The sequence below is a fragment of the Bos javanicus genome, chromosome 22 (genome assembly GCF_032452875.1).
Source record: "Bos javanicus breed banteng chromosome 22, ARS-OSU_banteng_1.0, whole genome shotgun sequence".
In the NCBI taxonomy this organism is placed as follows: Eukaryota; Metazoa; Chordata; class Mammalia; order Artiodactyla; family Bovidae; genus Bos; species Bos javanicus.
This window is the reverse complement of record NC_083889.1, coordinates 35,932,416-35,953,406: the sequence shown is the minus strand read 5'-3', so window position 1 is coordinate 35,953,406 and position 20,991 is coordinate 35,932,416. Positions and strand designations below refer to the sequence as shown.

General features: G+C 38.2%; 1 protein-coding gene across 23 annotated transcripts in view; it reads right to left on the bottom strand.

Annotated features, from left to right (window-relative positions):
• The window catches only part of MAGI1 (membrane associated guanylate kinase, WW and PDZ domain containing 1), a 645,192-nt gene that overhangs the window by 96,396 nt on the left and 527,805 nt on the right, over nt 1–20,991 (bottom strand). For 11 of the 23 annotated variants that reach the window (XM_061396466.1, XM_061396472.1, XM_061396468.1 and 8 more), the window contains exons 5-7: nt 12,889–13,090; nt 3,973–4,055; nt 34–72 (exon numbers count right to left, since the gene is read on the bottom strand). In XM_061396466.1, the coding sequence (XP_061252450.1) occupies nt 34–72; nt 3,973–4,055; nt 12,889–13,090 (324 nt within the window). The remainder of the gene's footprint in view (nt 1–33; nt 73–3,972; nt 4,056–12,888; nt 13,091–20,991) is intronic. The other 12 variants (XM_061396467.1, XM_061396469.1, XM_061396452.1 and 9 more) reach the window with 2 other exon arrangements.

The window sequence follows — 20,991 nt, the reverse complement described above, 5'->3', positions numbered from 1 at the left end:
CCAGAGCAAGTCATGCAGGCTGGGAGGGTTTACCTAGTTCACTGTCCAGCTCCTCCGTATGGATCCCTTCTTCTCCAAAGGAATAGCAGGAATGAGACAGAAAAGAGAGAAAGAAAAATTCAGACACCAGCACCAAGGAAAGAAACTCCCTTCAAGAAAAACAGCAAACACATCACTTTATTTTGTCCTTACCTGCATTGTGGCTATTTCATTGGCTTGGCTACTCAACTCGAGACCTCAGTGTAAATCACAAAACGGGAAGAGCTGATATTGGCAACATAATTACATGGCTCATTTCCTTGCAAGTCAAAATAAGGTTTGACTGGTTGTAAAAGATGACAAACACCTTTGCGGTTTTTGGTGTTCATACGTGGGAAGTCACTTATTACAGACCTTATTTCGAGCAAACAAAGCTGCTAGACCTTTCAATATTAGTCCTTTTAATCCTTCTATGATCCTCTAATCTGTGAGGCAATTATACTCACAATTAAAAAATTACTTAACCTATAAGTAATACTACTGCCTGAAAAACGGAAGGTGAGGTCAAACTGAGAACAAAGATTCTAAGATAAGCTATACTTTTATCTTTCAAAAGCAGTTAGAAAAATGAACTATGTCAGGATGATATACATCGGGGGGTGAGGCTTGAAGGCTGCCCTGAAAGGACGATTGGGAAGCAGAGTTTACTTTGTGTAAGATTTCTAAGTCAAGCAGCTCAGAAATATTAGAATGAAAATGTTCTCTGTAATTTCAATAAGCAAAACAAGTCCAGATCCTTTTCACTCCTGACCACCTCTTGCTGTCAGTAAAACATTTTGTGATAACTGCAAAGAGAATATAGGACACCATACAACAAGTCACTTCATACACAGTTATGGTTGTCCCCTCCACCACGAGCTAAACAAGCACGGGATCAAGGCAGCTTTCACTACTGCAGCGCTCAGTGCCCACTGGAGCCCTGGATATATAACAGGCACCAAATATTTCTCAAATGGATGAATAAACAAACAAACAAATGAATCGATTACTGACTTTAGTCACCAACTGCCAACAATAAGGTAATCAGGCGGACACTGGCACTGTTCCCTAAGAAGGGAATCTTAGTTACATAAAATCTTTCATGAAAATGCCCATTAGGATATTATTTAAAATATCTTTTGGGGCACTCATTCATTCCCTTAAAAATTCTTTAACGAGATTTAAAATGTGCAAGTCCCTGAGCCGTCATCTGAACGTTATGTAAAATTTAAGGAAAAGACTTAGAGTGAAAAATGGCTAGAATTCAAGCTCGGCTAGAGTGGGGCTTCTTGTTTATTGTGTTCAATGATGCAACTGACATTCCCAGAATGCACGTGACATACAAAAAGCATTCAACAATTATTCGTGGAATGTAAGAGCATTCTAAGAAGGGAGAACTGCACATCTAACTATCACAGAGCAGGAACTCAATACGGACTGGGGGTGATGGACAGAATGTGCGATGGAACTAGAGTCAGACAAGCTTAGAGGCTGAACCACAGAGAACTTGGAAAGACAAGCTTTGAACCTGGCATTCACTGAACAGACCAGAGAGCTACAGCATTAAACAGGGCTTGAGGCAGTGGTGATAACACAAACACATTTTAACAGACTGCTCTGAATACAGTGCAAGAAGGAGAGTGGGCAAGAGTGTGGGTCGAAGATCGGCATGACCTTGACTAGGATGGTATACATGGTGAGGAAAATGGAGAATGAATTCCAGAGACGCCAGGGAGGCAAGGTGAACTCAGCTGGTAGTACTGACAGGGAATACTTTTAGAAGACCACATTTGGGTTGATGGGAATCATTAGTTGGGTTTTAATCAAAATGAATGTAAACTCTCTTTAGGACAAAAAGCATTATTAAATATTACAATACTGGCCCGGAGCTCACAAGCAAGGGAGAAATCTAATGGAACTACTAAAACATAGAAATCACAACAAGGGTTATACACTGAATATCAAAATCCCAGATTAGTTTCTGCTTTTTTGAGACAGGAAAAAGATAACAGAATATTTTTTATATAATGTTATACTGTTACATTCAACATGCATATGACCTCTAGAGAGCAGAAAGAAACACAGCAACAGTATTGCAAAAGAACAATGTGATTCTTGTGACCTGATATAAACAACACAAGACGGTTTTGTGGTAATTGGCAGGAGAAAAGGCAGATGTGGGAATGGATACTTGCCACTGTGGTAGAATCTGCCTGTATATACTAAAACCATTTGTGGTTTTACAGGCACACGGACATACATATAGTTTCTACCAGAAAAAGAACATACGAATTCTAACGGTGAAGCGACCATCACTAAGTGAACTGCACTGGATATGAATACATACTTGCTCCAAAGGGAATAATGTTCACACCAGTGACATGAACTCTAAGAATTAAAAATTATTAGAATGGCTAAAAAGAAAATTCAGTAATTGTATCAAAATTGTATCATTTTTCTCAGTAAAAGCTATTGGAATCTTCTATTATCTATCAAATTATACTAACAGGCATTTTCATACATTCCCAGTATAATTATAATGGATAGTGAAACTGAAGATCTGATGGTAATAAGAGGGCCTAAAACAGTTTCAAAATCTCAGGCATCAAATGAAGATTACATTCTGTTCCAAGAAGTTTTATGGTTGGATGTATTTTATGTTCTTATCTTTGAAAACTGGTCACTTCTGTATCACATGTTTAAGAGAATATGTGAATGATCATGATAGCCCATTATCCTTAAGCATGCGAAATAATGCATTTGCCCATGCCTGTTCCGACTTTACGACTAAGCAATCAGAATAAAATGGGTCTCTCAGTTATGCCTCCTCAGTCAGAAGGATTTGTATTTCCACTTGAAGTTACTCAGATAAACATGAACACACAATTTTATGTTCATTTCATGCAATCTTACAATCCACATATATCCTGTAGTTTAAAGCTTTCACACGATCATACTTTACTGGCTTATATTTTCAAACAAATATCAAGTTTACACAGACAATAATTCTGCCCCATAGAATAATAAAGTTTCACTAACTTACAGTAAAATGTGTATTCAATAATTATACTACTAATTCAAATGCCAGGAATGAATAATGAGTAGTAAATCAAGCCATTTCCCTTTTAATTTGTCTGTGTCAAACAGCAATTTTGGTAAAACAGGACAAATCAAAAGGGAACACACTTGTTCAACCTTAATTTCTTCTTCACTTTTGCAAAAGTAACTAGAAATGCCAAAGCCTTGAATTAGACTTTATTGACAGCTGAACCTTTTTTCTTTAAATTAACAGGAAGAGTAGGGCTAAGGGTAACACCTCAGCCTCTTTTGTGGAAGAATGTACTTTCTCATATTTAGGATACACTCTAAGTCACACAGAGATTCCCAAACATAATAAGATCTGCTTTCTTAATGCTAAACCTGGAGAAACACTCAAATTATGAAGCATGAACACTTTAAGAAAAGTTTCTAATATTTTTTTCTTTAATACTGTCACAATATATGATTACGGTTCAGTAGGTAAGTGACCAAAGCATTTTTGGGTTCTAAATTCGTAGAGACTTTCTAGAGTTTTCTCCAAGTTTCTGAAGGGCTTCGGTTGCATCCACATCTGAATCCTTCCTGGCTGTGCTGCAGCTCTGTCTCTAAGAGAGAGCTGAGTACGTCTTTATGTTTAAACAAACTGTTCTTCTAAAACAATTGTAGAGATTTCTCTCCTGCTTTTGAAAACCATAATGCACTTACTAGAAACTGGATTACCTTTCAAAAACTCTTTGTTAGAAACCTGGCTGACCTTGCTACAACTCTGCACTTCCACTGCAAGGGGCACAGGTTCAATCTGGTTGGTGAACTAAGATCCCACATGCCATACAGTACAGGAAAAGGATAAAAAATAAAATAAAATTTGCATGTGTGAACAACCCCACTTAAACCCAGACTTTCTTATCCCCTTACCATCATCTTCACACTCCTCCAGAGGCTTCTGCTGCTTGTTCAGGCACCGAGGGTCTAACCAAGATGTTGTTTTTGTGTTGTGGCTGAAATTCAGAAACAAGAAATACGTTTGAAAGGGTGGTGGTGGGGGGGGCGTGGAATGTAAAAACTCAATGACAAAAGATTTAAACAGTCTTGAATATTTACTCTTCACTAAAGCAAAGATACTGTCAACAGTCAACTGAGGGCAAAAGAGAGCCCTGGAATAAGAAGCTTGGAGAGGCTGGACATGAAACCCTACTTCCTTCAGGAGGGTCGAGCCCAACCAGAGAAGTGTTTCAATAGACACCGTTTTCCTTCGATCAAGAGACAGATGATAGGCAAATGACTGGGCTGATTGACCTGAAGTAGATTTGGGACAAAATTCTGCTTGAGCAACCAGTCCATTCTATGCAAACTAAACAAGAGGATCAAAGAGCTACAAGTCCAACGGTTCAAGCTGCAAACCAAAAATGAAACAAAGAAAAAAAATTTTTTTTCCCCAAGTGTAGGTAGTGAAGTCTTAAGTTTCAGTTCAGCTTAGTTCAGTTCAGTTGCTCAGTCGTGTCCGACTCTTTGCGACCCCATGAATCGCAGCACGCTAGGCCTCCCTGTCCATCACCAACTCCCGGAGTTCACTCAGACTCACGTCCATCGAGTCAGTGATGCCATCCAGCCACCTCATCCTCTGTCGTCCCCTTCTCCTCCTGCCCCCAATCCCTCCCAGCATCAGAGTCGTTTCCAATGAGTCAACTCTTCGCATGAGGTGGCCAAAGTACTGGACTTTCAGCTTTAGCATCATTCCTTCCAAAGAAATCCCAGGGCTGATCTCCTTCAGAATGGACTGGTTGGATCTCTTTGCAGTCCAAGGGGTTCTCAAGAGTCTTCTCCAACATCACAGTTCAAAAGCATCAGTTCTTCGGCGCTCAGCCTTCTTCACAGTCTAACTCTCACATCCATATATGACCACAGGAAAAACCATAGCCTTGACTAGACAGACCTTTGTTGACAAAGCAATGTCTCTGCTTTTCAATATGCTATCTAAGTTGGACATAACTTTCCTTCCAAGGAGTAATGTTGAAAAAACTGTCACAGTTTTTAATTCTAATTCAAATCTTATTAATTGATGGGAAAAACTTAAGGCTTAAGTGAGAAACAGAATATGCAAAAGCCTACAAACATTGTCTAAAATGTGTTCAAATAAAATAAAACAAATGAAAGGTAATACAGTTACAAGTATCTCAACCAACAATACTTACTTGTCTATGTAGAACTATCCGAATCTAATCTGTCCTAATTTTGCCAATCATGCATACTTTTGCAGGCATGTTAAGAATTTGGGGGTTTTATCCTCAGAACAAGGAGAACTTTCTGAAGGTTTTAAGCACCAGTGTAGGTGGGGAGTGGAGAAGAAACTGGAGGGTATATTTGGGAAGGGTATGTGGAGAATATACAAGACTAGTGCTCACAACAGTTTGGACCTGGAGATGAAGGAAGAGAAATAACTGGCTCAGAGAACAGGGTATAACCCAGGGCCTGGCTGAGATGCCTGCAGGAAAGTCTGGGCAGAGACAGAGCTCTTGGGAGATGGGGTCCAATAAGCAAAGAAAGCTGAAGGGGAAGAGAGAGGGAGCTGGGGAACCATTATTTTTATCATGAAGCAGGACCTCTAGAATAACCAAAAGCCCAATTAAAACTATCTTAACCTGCTTTGTCATTTACATATAAATTACAATTTACTTAATCCTTACCAAGAGCCCTGTGAGAGGAGTATCATTAGTATTAAAATGATGACTCCCTATTTTACACATGAGAAAACTGAGGACAGAGATGTGAAGAAACCTGCAAAGGACACCCTGCTGACACACGGAATCAAATCCAAGGAGTCCCACACTAGAAACCATGGTCTGTGCTAATCTTACAAATAAGAGAGCAAAAATGGAGAATGACGGGAGGGAATATTAGGTGTGATATTTTAAAAAAACACTTGTATCTCAAGATAATTGTAGATTCACATGCAGTTGTAAGAATGAACAAAGAGAGAGCCTACATTCACCTTACCAAGATACCACCAAAGGTAACATCTTGCAGAACTACAGTACAAAGTCACAACTGGGATACTAACAGCCAGTCAATATATGGAAGGCTTCCATCATCACAGGATCCCTCGTGTCGCCCTTTGATAGCCACACTCGGTTCCCTTCCAACCCTTACCTACAAAAAACCCACTGTTAATCCCTGCTGCTGCTAAGTCACTTCAGTCGTGTCCGATTCTGTGCGACCCCACAGAAGGCAGCCCACCAGGCTCCTCCGTTCCTGGGATTCTCCAGGCAAGAATACTGGAGTGGGCTGCCACTTTCTTCTCCATGGCAACCGCTAATCTGCTCTCCATTTCCATACTTTTGTCATATCAAAAATGTTATATAAATGAAATCATATGGTATATAATCTTTGGGGATTTGCATTTTTCATTCAGCATAACTCTCCTCAAGATTGTTGCATACATCAGTAACTGTTTTTATTGTCAGCAGTATTTCATGGCATGAATGTACTACAGTTTAACCACTGAAGGACACCTGAGTGGCTTCTAGCTTTGGGTTATTTAGAAGAAAACCTATTATAAACAGGCTTTCCTGGTGGCTCAGCTGATAAAGAATCCACCTGCAATGTGGGAGACCTGGGTTCGACCCCTGGTTGGGAAGATCCCCTGGAGAAGGGAAAGACATCCACTGGATCATAGAAAAAGCAAGAGAATTCCAGAAAAAAAACATCTACTTCTGCTTCACTGACTATGCTAAAGCCTTTGACTGTGTGGATCACAACAAACTGCGGAAAATTCTTAAAGAGATGGGAATACCAGACAACCTAACCTGCCTCCTATAAAATCTGTATGCAGGTCAAGAAGCAACAATTAGAACTGGACATGGAACGATGGACTGGTTCCAAATTGGGAAAGGAGTAAGTCAAGGATATATAGTGTCACCCTGCTTATTTAACTTATATGCAGAGAACATTATGTGAAATGCCGGGCTGGATGAAGCACAAGCTGGAATCAAGATTGCTGGGAGAAATATCAATAACCTCAGACATGCAAATGATGCCACCCTTATGGCAGAAAGCAATGAGGAACTAAAGAGCCTCTTGATGAAGGTGAAACAGGAGAGTGAAAAAGCTGGCTTAAAACTCAACATGCCAAAAAACAAAGATCATGGCATCCGGTCCCATCATTTCATGGCAAATAGATGCAGAAACAATGGAAACAGTGAGAGACTTTATTTTCTTGGGCTCCAAAATTACAGAAGAGAATGACTGCAGCCATGAAATTAAAAGACACTTGCTCTTTGAAAGAAAAGCTATGACTAACCTAAACAGCATATTAAAAAGCAGAGACATTACTTTACCAACAAAGGTTCATCTAGTCAAAGCTATTGTTTTTCCAGTAATCATGTATGGATTTGTGAGTTGGACCATAAAGAAAGCTGAGCACCCAAGAATTGATGCTTTTGAACTGTGGTGTTGGAGAAGACTCTTAAGAGTCCCTTGAGTTGGAAAGAGATCAAACCAGTCAATTCTAAAGGAAATCAATCCTGAGTATTCATTGGAAGGACTGATACTGAAGCTCCAATACTTTGGCCACCTGATGTGAAGAACTGACTCACTGGAAAAGACCCCGTTGCTGGGAAAGACTGAAGGCAGAAGGAGAAGGGACGACAGAGGATAAGACGGTTGGATGGCATCACCGACTCGATGGACATAAGTCTGAGCAAGCACTAGGAGTTGGTGATGGACAGGGAAGCCTGGTATGTTATATGCAGTTCACGGGGTTCCAAAGAGTCGGACATAACGGAGTGACTGAACTGACTACTATAAACATCTATGCACAAGCTTTTATGTGAATGTAAGTGTTCACTTGGGCTTCCTAGATGGCTCAGAGGTAAAGAATCTGCCTGTCAATGCAGGAGACACAAGTATGATTTTTAGGTTGGAAAAATCCCCTGGAGAAGGAAATGCCAACCCACTCCAGTATTCGTGCCTGGAAAATCCCACGGACAGAGGAGCCTGGCAGGCTACAGTTCATGGGGTTGCAAAAGAGTCCAACACAACTTGGTGATTAAACAACCACAACGAAGTATTCTCTTCTCTGGACAAATGTGCAATGGCTGGGTTCTATGCTAATTGAAATGTTTAGTTTAAAAAAGTGCCAAACTGCTTTTTGGAATACCACAGAATTTTACATACCCACCAGCAATGTGTTAGTGATACAGCTTCTCTGCATCTTTACCATCATTTAGTGCTTTTTAGTTCATTCTCTAATTGGATTTTTTTTTCTTTTTACTGTTGAGTTTTGAGAGTGGCTCAGATGGTAAAAGCATCTGCCTACAGTGCGGGAGATCCGGGTTCGATCCCTGGGTCAGGAAGATCCCCTGGAGAAGGAAATGCCGACTCACTTGAGTACTCTTGCCTGGAAAATCCCATGGACAGAGAAGCCTAGTAGGCTACAATCCATGGGGTCACAAAGAGTCAGACACAACTGAGTGACTTCACTTTTACATATTCTAGATACCAGTCCATTTTGAGATACAAAGCTTTATAAATATTTTTTCCCTGTGTATAGATTGTCCTTTCATTTACTTATCAGTCTCTGCAAAGTGAAATTTTTTCATTTTGATAAAGCTGTGTTGACCAATTATTCCTTGTAGGATTATGCTTTTGATGTCACATCTGAGAACCCTTTGCCTATTACTAGGTCTCAAAGAATTTCTATTTTTTCCCCCTAAAAATTCTATTACTTTACATTTTATACTTTATGATGATTTGAGGTTTTTTTTTTTTTTTAATAAGGCAAGAGGTTTAGTTTCAGGTTAATTTATTTGCCTTTGGCTGTAGAGCTGCTTAGAGTACCATTTTATTGAAAAGGTTACCTTCCGTGCATTGAACTGCTTTTGCATTCTCTACTGAAAGTTGGACACATTTGTGGGTCTGTTTGTGCGTTCCTTTGATCTATGGGTCTTTTTCTTCATCAGTAGCATTCAACCTTTATGACAGTAGATTTATAATAAGCCTGATATTGGGTAGACCGATTACTATGACTTTATTCTCCTTTTCAAAACTGTTTTAACTAGTCTAGTTCCTTTTCCTTTCGATAATAAATTTTAGAATAAACTTGTCAATACTAACAAAATGCCTCACTGAGATTTTTGACAGGATTTATATTAAACCTGTACACACATTTGGGGATAACTGACATCTTTACTATACCAATTCTGAGTCTTTCAATCCATGAATAGAGTAGGTCTCTCAATTTACTTAAACTTTCATTTATTTCTTTCATCAGCATTTTGTAGTTTACAGAATACAAATACTGTACATATTTCATTATATTTATACCTAATTGATTTTTTAAAGTAAATGTAAATTATATTTTATTTTGAATTTTGTTATCTGCTTGTTCATTGTTAGTATATAGATATACCATGGATATTTGTATGATTAGCTTCTATCTTGCTGAACTCATTTATTCTAGAACTTCTTATATATTTCTGGTGATTTTCCAGTTAGACAACCAGTCTATGTACCTTTTATTTCCTTTCATGAGGGTTTTGTTTTTTGGTGTCCATTTGTTGGTGTTTCTGGATTACTGGCTTCTACAGCTCTAAATCTGGGATATATGAGGTAAAAAGAAAATTCAGGGAATTTATGACTTGTCATTTCTGTGATCCCAAGTTCCCTAGCCAATCTGCATTATTTTTATTTCCTTTTCAAGTCTTCTTATGTTCATTTTCTATACAATATCTAGGGTCTGCAAGTTTATGCTTAATTTTTAATGTTCCAGTATTTCTTAGATTTCCCATAAAACTGTAGAGCTAACATAGACTTACATGTGTATAAGTAAAACAAGGTAGATCTGAGTCTATAGAAATTTAACTTGCTACTCGATGTAAGACAGTCTAAGATGAAGTTTTCAGGACGCGGGACACTGGAAAACTCATCAAACAGGATACACTACTGTTGTTTAGTTGCTCAGTTGTATCTGACTCTTTAGTGACCCCATGGATTGTAGCCTGCCAGGCTCCTCTGTCCATGGAATTTCCCAGGCAAGAATACTGGAGTGGGTCGCTATTTCCTTTTACAGGGGATTTTCCCAACCCAGGGGTTGAACCTACATATCCTTCATTGGCAGGTGGAGTCTGTAACACTGAGCCATGAGGGAAGCCCAAATGGTGTGCATCTAATAATTTAATGTGTATGGAATTGGGCCGCTGCAGACCAAATCACAGAGTTGTCATCATAAGCTATACTTTTGCATAAATTTTCTATTAAACAACAGACAAAAGATTGGCCTCAGTTCAGTTCAGTTGCTCAGTCGTGTCTGGTTCTTTGCGACCCCATGAATCGCAGCACGCCAGGCCTCCCTGTCCATCACCATCTCCTGGATTTCACTCAAGCTCATGTCCATCGAGTTGGTGATGCCATCCAGCCATCTCATCCTCTGTCGTCCCCTTCTCCCCCTGCCCCCAATCCCTCCCAGAGTCAGGGTCTTTTCCAATGAGTCAATTCGCATGAGGTGGCCAAAGTACAGGAGTTTCAGCTTTAGCATCATTCCTTCCAAAGAACACCCAGGGCTGATCTCCTTTAGAATGGACTGGTTGGATCTCCTTGCAGTCCAAGGGACTCTCAAGAGTCTTCTCCAACACCACAATTCAAAAGCATCAATTCTTCAGCACTCAGCTTTCTTCACACTCCAACTCTAGCACTGATTAAAAGCTAAACTAGGTTATAAAAAGTAAGCAAATCAGCATACTCTCCTCTAAAGAACTCAAAGTCTTGGATCTTCATTAACTATTTTTACTAACCACAGTCCTCACTAACCCTCAAAATAACCAATTTTTTTTTTCAAATTTATCAAGTCAGTCTTGAGCAAAACTATTAACACATTCTTTTCCAAAAGTTTGAGTTTCACATATTACTGTATTAGGAATTCCTCTGTTGTTATTTTCCTTTGCTCCATACAATTCTTCCTTACTAACAGACATAATTTAAAGGACAACTTCTCACAAAAGCTAAGTACAAAATTCTAAGCTTATAGCTGACATCCGTTTTCATAACATTTACGTTTCTCTGTAATAACCACATGATGAAGATAAACATGGTAACAGTAACAATAATACTCACTAATTGGCACAAGCCCAAGTTTTATATCCCTTATCTCATCTAACTCTCACGAAAATCTGACAGGGTAGGCGTGATCAATAACACTCATGTCCTTCTACAGATAGGGAAAACTGAGATGCGGAGAGGCAAACTCAAGGTCACACAGATAATGAACTTTGGGGAGTTCTTAACCACTGTACTTTCCTAAATCCAAGGCAAAGACTTCACTGTCCACCCATGTCTTCAACAAGCATTTGTTATTAACATGAAGACACAAATGTGGACTGTCATCTCCTTCAGGCTGGAAAATAACCCAGGAGCAATAGCTCACTCATCTCTGATTTCCTAGGTTAGTTCTGAGAAAGGATGTTTTGAGACCCAAGCCTTCTCCCTTATTCCCAAATCTTTAAGAAAATTGTACTTTCTTATCCTTGCTGATTTTTCTGATTACAGAATGTATGCTGGAATATCTTTCTAAGTGGGAATATGTATTCAAACCCCACAGAAATGTATAATGTAGTTAAGAAAATAAATTCCTTAAATTCCTTACTTAAACTCAAGTGTTAACAGATATTTCTGGAATTTTCTTCACATAGAATTATATCTACATTTTCACAGAAAACAAATATACACACAGCACAGTACATAAGTGTATATACCCATGTATTTTACAAAATAAGATACTTCATGTTGTTCAGAAATGTCCTCTGTTGTTATTGTTCCATGAACAGCAGACCTGTAACATTAATCCATCTGAGTAGAACAGATTTACCTACGTTTTGAATTGTTTCAAAGTTTAATTGGTCTTTTTATTTTTATTTTTTACAGGTTCATAATACTATGGTGAATGTTAATAGGAAATCTCAAAAGGATGGACAAAAAATTTTAAAAATTGACTGTCATGGTTAAGAAATTATATTAGCTCAGATTTTCTAGAAAGGTTTCAATTTTATAAATTTTTTTGTTTCTTTCCAGTATTGGTTGCTAATGTTTAACTATATAATATTTAAGTTTTTAATTTTAAAAGACTTTTCACATCTTTATATTCTCAAACTTTAACCCATTTGCCTTGCACCATGTAAAAAAATTAACTAAAAATATATCATATACCAAAATGTAAAATGTAAGCTGTAAAACTTCTAAAACAAATATAGCAGAAAATGACTGAATTTTGACTTCAAGTCAGGTAACGATTTCTTAGGTTCCACAATAAAAGCACAATTCACAAAGGAAAAAAGAAAGTGATTAGAGTTCATAAAAATTAAGAACTTCTGGCTCTTTAAAAGATGCAGTTAAGAATGAAAAATCAAATTTGGACAAAATGTTTGCAAATCACAAATGTAATTAAGAAATTGAATCAAAAATATGTGAAGAACTCTTTAACACTCAAAGGAAACTGTAACCCAATTAAGAAAAAAAAAAAAGCAAAGGATTTACCTCTTCTAAGGAGCTAGATATATTCTTCATATTAATATATAATATCATAATTTATATATGCACCATAATTTAGTTGTTTGACTCTTTAGGGAAATAATTATTCTTATGCTTCCTCCAGCTCTTCAGATGCAATGGTTAGGATGTTATGCTAATTGCTTTTTTTGTACAAGGCTTGTTAAATTGTAGGAGAGAAGACCAACAGCATGTGATCAATCCTTTTAGAGTTAATTTACATCTGTAGCTGCTAGAGAAAGAGAAAGGAAATGGGGGGAAAAGGGAGAGATTCAAGTAGAAATAATGGTACTTTACTCTATAAAATAGACTTCTCCATTTTCGGTATAGGCCATCTCCCAGTTTTCAGGTAGAGGACCTAAATTATCCTCTGCAGAAAGAGGTAGGTATTGAGGGAACTTCTGAGAAGGGTCCGTGATGGGAGCAGCGATGATGCTACTATTCACAGGTGGGTGTGCTGCTTCTTGGAGACTGTGCTCTTCTTGGTCACCAGAATCGGCTATTTATTCACCAGAGAGAGAAAGAGAGAGGAAAACAAAAAAATTCATCAATCATACTCCAAACCAGGGTGATCATTATTGTGCACACTTATGTTCTTAAAATCCTTTCCTAACTGCAGGACATCAACTATATTCTGTCTTACTTAGATGAAAGTTCTTTTAATAGAAAACACTGACATGATGAACCAAATTTATTTTACTGAAAAAGAAGTAAAAGGAGAAAATACGCTCAAATAATGCATTACTCACAATCCCGGAAATGTCAAAGAAGAAACATATTCATGACTCAAACCCTCAAGTCCCTCTAACTTTAAGAAGGCCATCAAGTCACAGACTGAGCTGAACTCTCATTACTTAGGTATCATTTGGCTTCATGACTCAAAAGGACTTCTGGGGCAAGGAAAAAGTCCATGCTGAAAACACAGAGATAGTGACATTATCATCCATTTGTAAAAATTTATCTAAAATATTTTTGGTAGATGGTGGTGAATATCAAAGAATGACAAATCAAACTAACAAGTCTACAAAGGTTTAGAATATAGAGACAGCTCCACCAATGAGTCAGTCTAGCCTCTTTTGGAAAAGTGAGTAGAATGTTCCTGTGAAAACCAAGACAGTTACCCCCAAAAAGTATCCTGTGGGTGGACTGATTTGACTTGGGTCTTGAAGGCTCTAAGTTTCTGAATCTCTTTGCCTTCTTGTTAACTAGAAATATCCAGAGGGGATGTCATCAGAGTTTCCACAAACGGCATTGTTGACATTCTGGTTGAATTTTTATAGAGGCTGATGATATTAAATGTCAATCTCTATGGGACTTTAAAACATTAATCGGGGGATGTAGTCATTTTCTGTCTCCCACAATAGTTCTCCTACAGACATTTCTGATTTACTCAAAGCCAACTGAGGAATAATAAAAGGTTGCTTTCAAATCTTTCTCTGATGAGTAGCTCCCAATGACACACATGAGAATAAAGGCAATCCAAAAGCTGGATGGAGGATGCGTCAAGCCTATTAAACAACTACCTCCACCAAATATCCACTGCCTTGGAGAAGGAAGCCTGGGGTCTTTCAATGCCCTGCATCTATAACCTCTTCCTCTGGTACCAACCACTCGGATCTGCATTTGGAAATCTTCTCCTTCATCGGAGGTTTGTGTGGTCCGGGTGGACACTGACCTATGCCCACTCCAAGCTCACGCAGGAGGCTCAAGTCACACCCATTTCACTCTTGCCTTTACGGTTGGATCAGGCACATGATCCCTAGCAAACTACTGATGGTTCAGCATACAAGTGCTTGCTGAACTATTAGGCAAGAGGTAGCCTCTTGATGCTAAAATTAATAAGCTGGTAGAGTCTCATGTTGTGAGATGAGAATGCTGATGGTGCTGATGGCCATCTTGATGAACCTTGGCAAGGCTTATCTGAGAACTAAACCCTCATGGAGAAAAGATGAAATATGAGAAAGTCACCCAAAACCCCTGATGAAGCCTCTCTGATTACATGTACTCCTGGCTTCTCCAATTGCTTGATCCCCTCAACTCCCTCTCCTGCTTAAACCAATCTGAACTGCTTTTACAATTTGCACCCATGAGTGGCGATTAGTAAAATTTTAAGTTAGAAGAAAAAAAGAGGAAATTAGGCCACCATGGGAGAAACAGTTTGAAACTGGTGTGAGTGTATGTGTTCAGTTGCTTCAGTCGTGATCGACTCTTTGCAACCCTAGGACTGTAGCCCACCAGGCTCTTCTGTCCATGAGATTCTCCATGCAAGGATACTGGAGTGGGTTGCCATGCCCTACTCCAGGGGATCTTCCCTAACCAGGTACTGAACCTGTGTCTCCTCTGTCTCCTGCACTGTAGGCAGACACTTCACAGCTGAGCCACCAGAAAAGCCCTTGAAATTGGTAATGAATAACAAAAATTCAAAAGTTGGCAAGAATTAAAAGCATGCATGTGTGCTAAGTCTCCTCAGTCATGTCTGACCCTTTGTGACCACATGGACTGTAGCCCTCTAGGCTCATCTGTTTATGGGATTCTTCAGGCAAGAATACTGCAGTGGGATGCCATTCCCTCCTTCAGGCATGGCTCCCTACTTCAGAGAATAGATTTGGAATTAGGTTCAAAATACATACTTTGAGAGCACCCAGGTGATTGAGATTCAAGTACAAGCATTACATTTTGAAGACTGAGATACAAAAAGTACTAAAAAAAAAAAAAAAGAAAAATTCACTGGAATCTTTAGTTTCTCAGATAGGTTTAGTCAGCTGGCAATGTGCCAGAGTACGGTGCAGCCACATGGTACAAATAATGGATATCCAGAACACTACATCCTATCAGAAGGAAGTAGAGAACTCTGTGCCAGGCAATTAACATCCTGAAAAAAGTGGACTCAGGGTTTCCAGATCTCTGACTCTTTACGAGAAGGTGGAAATTTATATTTCGATGCAAAAATTACCAATCTACCAATCATAATTCCTTAACAAAATAAAGCAGTGTGTCTGGCTCAAGCAAAAAAAAAAAAAAAAAGAAAGGTAGTGACTATAAGCACTGACTGTGAGGCCAGTCTACTTGAGTCTGAATCTTGGCTTTATGTTTACTGGGTTTACTCAACCTTTACGTGCTTGAGTTTCCTTATCTTTACAGTCAGAATAGTAACAGTACCTACCTTATAAGATTGTAGGGAGGATTAGTTTATGTAAAGCACTCAGAACAGTTTTTAATATACAATAAACCTCATCTTTCTCATTAAAGTCGTTATTATTAATCTTTTCTTCCTGGCCAGAGCTGGCCCATAGGCTGCAGATTCATAACAAACAGGCAGAAAAGGATGGATTAGACATCAAACCACAGATCAAATCACAGTGTGCCTGTTTCTAGCTGTGTGTCTTTGAAAGAGACTTTACCTTTCTGGGCATCTGTTTTCTCATCTGTAAAATGGGCATAACACATGCACTATAAGAATGGAACGTTTTCAATACACGCAAAGCAGCTGCCAAAGCACCTGGCGCTCAGAGTGCTCCAGAGAGCTCAGGACCACGACTGGCTACCAGAAATACCCAGGGCCAAAGTCAGTGGTTATCTCTTAATATGACATTTAAGAGTCAGAGAAATGCTGGGACAATAGTAGACACTGAATAATTTGACTGAAAAATCTTAATTAACCCATTTTAATAGAAACTAGATGTAACAGGAAAAGGATGGTAGCCATAGGTAGCTCACTACAAATGAAAAGAGAATAATGTGATTTAATACCTAATGTATACAATTTATGCTGAGAAGAAGAGAGAGGAGGGAGAGGAAGAAAGTCCTGCCAGCATTCCAAAATCTCGACTACATGAAGGGAATATTAGCTCACTGGAAATACATATATGTAAATTGTAACTTCCTAGAGAAAAAAGAAATTCCTCTAGCAATGAATCCTTATTTTAAATTATCAAATTATTTATTTTATAGGGTCTCAGTGTCTTCCTGTTTTAAAACCACTTTATTTACATATAACTGACATACGAAAAGTTACAGATATTAATTTCTCAGCTTTGAGGTATAACTGACAAAACTGTAAGATATTTAAAATGTACATCATGACAATTTGACATGTGTTACCCAAGGATTCCTTCCATCTAGTTAATTTTTTGGGGGAAAAAAAAAAGATAGATATTAAACACATACAGCTTGATATGTTTAGTTTTCTGTTTCTTTTTTCAATAGAACCTTAAACATTCTCATTCTCTGAAAGAAAATGAGAAGTTCAAAAATGAGAGAGTGGGGCAGATTTTAAAAATTCATACTCCTTATCACAGCTTTGACCCTGACACATGCTCTGACTTCAAAAACTCTTTCATTTAATTTACAAACATTTAAGAGCACTGCTATCATGCTCTAACGATTAGATTACTAAATTATTACTAAAGATTGCCAATGTATCCAAAGAGGACAGGTAGAATGGATTACTGGAATACTGAGACTGGCAAGTAGATAAGAAGCTACATGCTCCAACTGCCCAGTGGGATTGATAACACTATTTCTCAGGGTTTCTGTCTACAAAATGGGGAAGATAATAGTTAGACTGCTTATTTCTCAAAATTTCCAAAAGGTTTATAATATACATGTGAAAAAGACTCATAAACCATAAACAAACACAGAAAAATTTTCATTTGCAGACACTTCCCAGTAGTTACATCACACATACACACACACACTCGGGAGATTTTGAAGATGACTTTGAGAACATAAGCTCATGTCAAACACACATTCTGGAGCTTATTTTAAATTACACATGCATTTAGATTTATGTGTACACTCACTGTGTACATAACCAGTCAAAACCTTTGATGCTGCAAAGGGCTAACAAACTTAACTTAAAACACAAAGCCATATAGATTCTGGAGTCAAGGTTTTTGGGTTGAAATGACAGCTTTGACCCTCACTGGCTGAGTAATACTGGACAAGTGGTTAGGACTCCCCAGTAATATGCATGAGAGCTTACCAAAATGCCTGCCACAGAGCACTGGGAAACATTAGCTCTTTTGGTAATATCGTTATCTCTTGACATTCCAAAGCAGTATTTTATCATTAATCATTAATGAAAAGAAGCATCGGCAGCCTAATGTTGAACAATAGGGAAGCCGTTGAGGAAACAAGCTTTGGAAGACAATTAAATAACACTTTTGGTGTCTCTTAGATACGGTTGATGGATGCATCAACTACTTTTTAGTTGTAGTGGTTTGTTATATATTTTCCAAGTTTTTCATTAGTGAACAAAATCTTTTAAAAAAAAGTTTTAATTTATTATGTAAATAACTGTGTGTTTTGCCCAACAATTTAAGCTTACATCTATCTTCGTGAAGCACATACAGTATTCTCTCTCTAGGGCCTCCTTTAAATCTATAATTTGGGCATTATTTGAGGACGATTCTCCTTCTGCCTTGTGTTCGACAGTAAGTTCTATGGTAATGAACCTGGGATGACTGCTCATTACTCAGCTCCTGCCTCCATCTTCGCTTTCAGAAAGGAAGGCACAACCTCCCCAGGATGCTCCAGGCCTTCAGTAGCCTGTTCTTCTGGCAGCAGACAGCGCCAATATTATTTAGGCGTGTTATTTAGATATCCTGTGTTCCTTTCAAAAAACCCAAGCAGATGTCAGCTGAAATCGTACCAACAGCCCATTATTTAAAAACATCCTAGTTAAATATCATTTTAAATAGCGGTATTGTGTTTCTACATTTGAATCCGGTACCCTTCATCACAACTGGCCCAACCAGGAGCCAAGACCTCGAAGCGGCTGGTGGATTGCTACTTATCAGTGGTTCAGAATGCAATATGCTTTGACACAGCTGGCATGGTACACATCTCACAGACTGGGCAGTGTCAATTATTTCGAAGAATTCACACGGGTGAGAGTATGACAGCTTCTCAGCTGTCATACTTGCAGTCTGGTAAATAAGAAGCCATATTCAACATATCCCTTGCATACTGAAGATGCCCGATTGCTTGTCTATCTCAAGATCAATTCTCTCCCTGTACATCTGATCAGGTGACAATCAGCTTTCTTTCTTTGTGCATAGATGAATGTTTAGACTGCTTTTAGCAATGATGACCTGGGGCCAGATTTTTGGTTTTTTTTGACACCAGGATTTCAAATAGGGGTGTTACAAGGTCAGATTTTCTGAGGCTTGGCTTCTACAACAGAGATTTTTAGCAGTTAGAAATTAGGAAACACCCAGACCTACAATCAGCTATCCCTGCTCTGTTCATGCTTTGTACCAACAAATCTACTTAGTCAATGGAGGACATACAAAGGTACACGTCTATATTTTGGGGTTATATCGTGATTTGCTAATCTTACTTGCTGAAAAATCAAGACCCTTTTTTTTTATCCATAATGTGCTTTCATTTTGGTGACAGCTACTATATATGGATAAAATATTTTGAAGTAGGTGAAATTAGCTGATTTCAATAAATGCCTAAGTAAAAACAGGTAAATTTCTCCTAGATACTGTTAACAATAGGTCAGTGACCGGCCTAATGAAGAAAATGGAAATTTTCATGAACTTGAATCCTTAAAGCTGGAAGGGGGAACCTGATGTGATTGAACCCTAATCAGTAATTAGAGAAGTTAGATACTAAGTTCATAACAAGACAGCTACCAAGAACAAAGCTAGGGTAGCAAACCGGGTCTCCTCCTTTCTCTAGTGCTTCTTGCAGAATGGCTGGGCTACTGTTATGATGATAAGCCACCAAAAACATTTTTTTTTTAATTGTTAACTTGAAAAATTTTAGACTTCTGTGTTCAATGAATGAGAAAGCTTCAGAGAGGTCCATACAGGCAGTAGAAAGCACTCAACTAATAGAAGCTGTTTTTCTGAAAGACTGTTAGACTTGACAGCACAAGGAGGAAAATATTCTAAAATATCAAAGAAAACAAGTACAGGAAAAACAGAAGAAACAAGATGGTCTTCAAAGTCACAACCTTATAGACTGGAGTAACTCATGTCTTACGCATTTGTTAAATTTTGAGTTACTCTGTGTATTAAACCCCCACAAAGCCAAAAATATTATTGACCCATTCTGGGTCACTGTGCTAACCTACAGAGCATATATCATGGCCTCAGTGAACAGTGCCTCCCAGGAATGTGCACTTCCTAATCTGCATAGCTTTATGCAGAGGGTTTGTCCTTGAAGAGCCTTTCATAAAATACAGCCTACTAAGCTTGAGCATAGATAGCTCTGACTGTATATTAAAAATTATACTGCAATGAGTAATATATACTATGCAATGTAAAATACATATACAAAATATAATCTTAGAATATTTATTATTTTTCCATTTTTTATTTCTTATGGAATGTAGTAAACTTTGCATTAATTAACTGAAAACATGATTTACTTCCACTGTATCTCTATTTACAAAGGTATGAGATAAAAGGATGCATTCCATATAGCATCAAAGTGATATTAAACAAATTCTCCTACTTTTCTTTATAAACAATCAGCCATAATTATGGAGCAGTGTCAAGGCCAAGTAATAAATGAACAAAATAGTGATTCTTATAGGTATCATTTTGAAGAGAGAGAAAGGATGCCGATTATTTTTTATTTCCTTCTACAAACACTTCCCTCCTGTCCCTTTAAGATAGCTGGGTGAAGTTAAAAGATTCTTGACAAGAAGCATGAAAAAAAAACCAGGGAAAAGATCAGCTATTATACAGAGCGAAGTAAGTCAGAAAGAGAAACACAAATGTCGTATATTAATGCATATATGTGGAATCTAGAAAGACGGTACTGATGAACCATCGCAGGGCAACAGTGGAAGACTCAGACATACAGAGCAGACCTGCGGACACAGTGGTGGAAGGCAGGGTGGGACGAACGGAGAGCGTAGCATGGAGACATACCCGCGAACACATGTGAAACAGACAGCCTGTGGGAATTTGCTGTATGACCCAGGGAGCTCAAGCCAGTATTCTGACAACCTAGTGGGAGGGAGGTTCAAAAGGGAGGGGACATATGTATACCTATGGCCGATTCACATTAATGTATGGCAGTAACCAAAACCGTATTGTAAAGCAATTACCCTTCAATTAAAAATAAAAATTTTAAAAATAAGGGAGATGGGAGGGAGGTTCAAGAGGAAGGGGACATATGTATACCTATGGCTGATTCATGTTGATGTTTGACAGAAAACAACAAAATTCTGTAAAGCAATGATCCTTCAATTAAAAAAATTAATAAAATTTAAAAAAGAAAAAAAAAATTTCTGGGCACAGGAAAAAGATAAAAAGACCATCTCTTCCATAAGCACTGTGTGGTCAGAGTTTGAATTTTGGTGATCCTTCCAAATTCTTGCTGAGAACAGAAACCTCCTCACAACTCCTTGTAAATCCTCCCCCCGCCCTCCTTTCC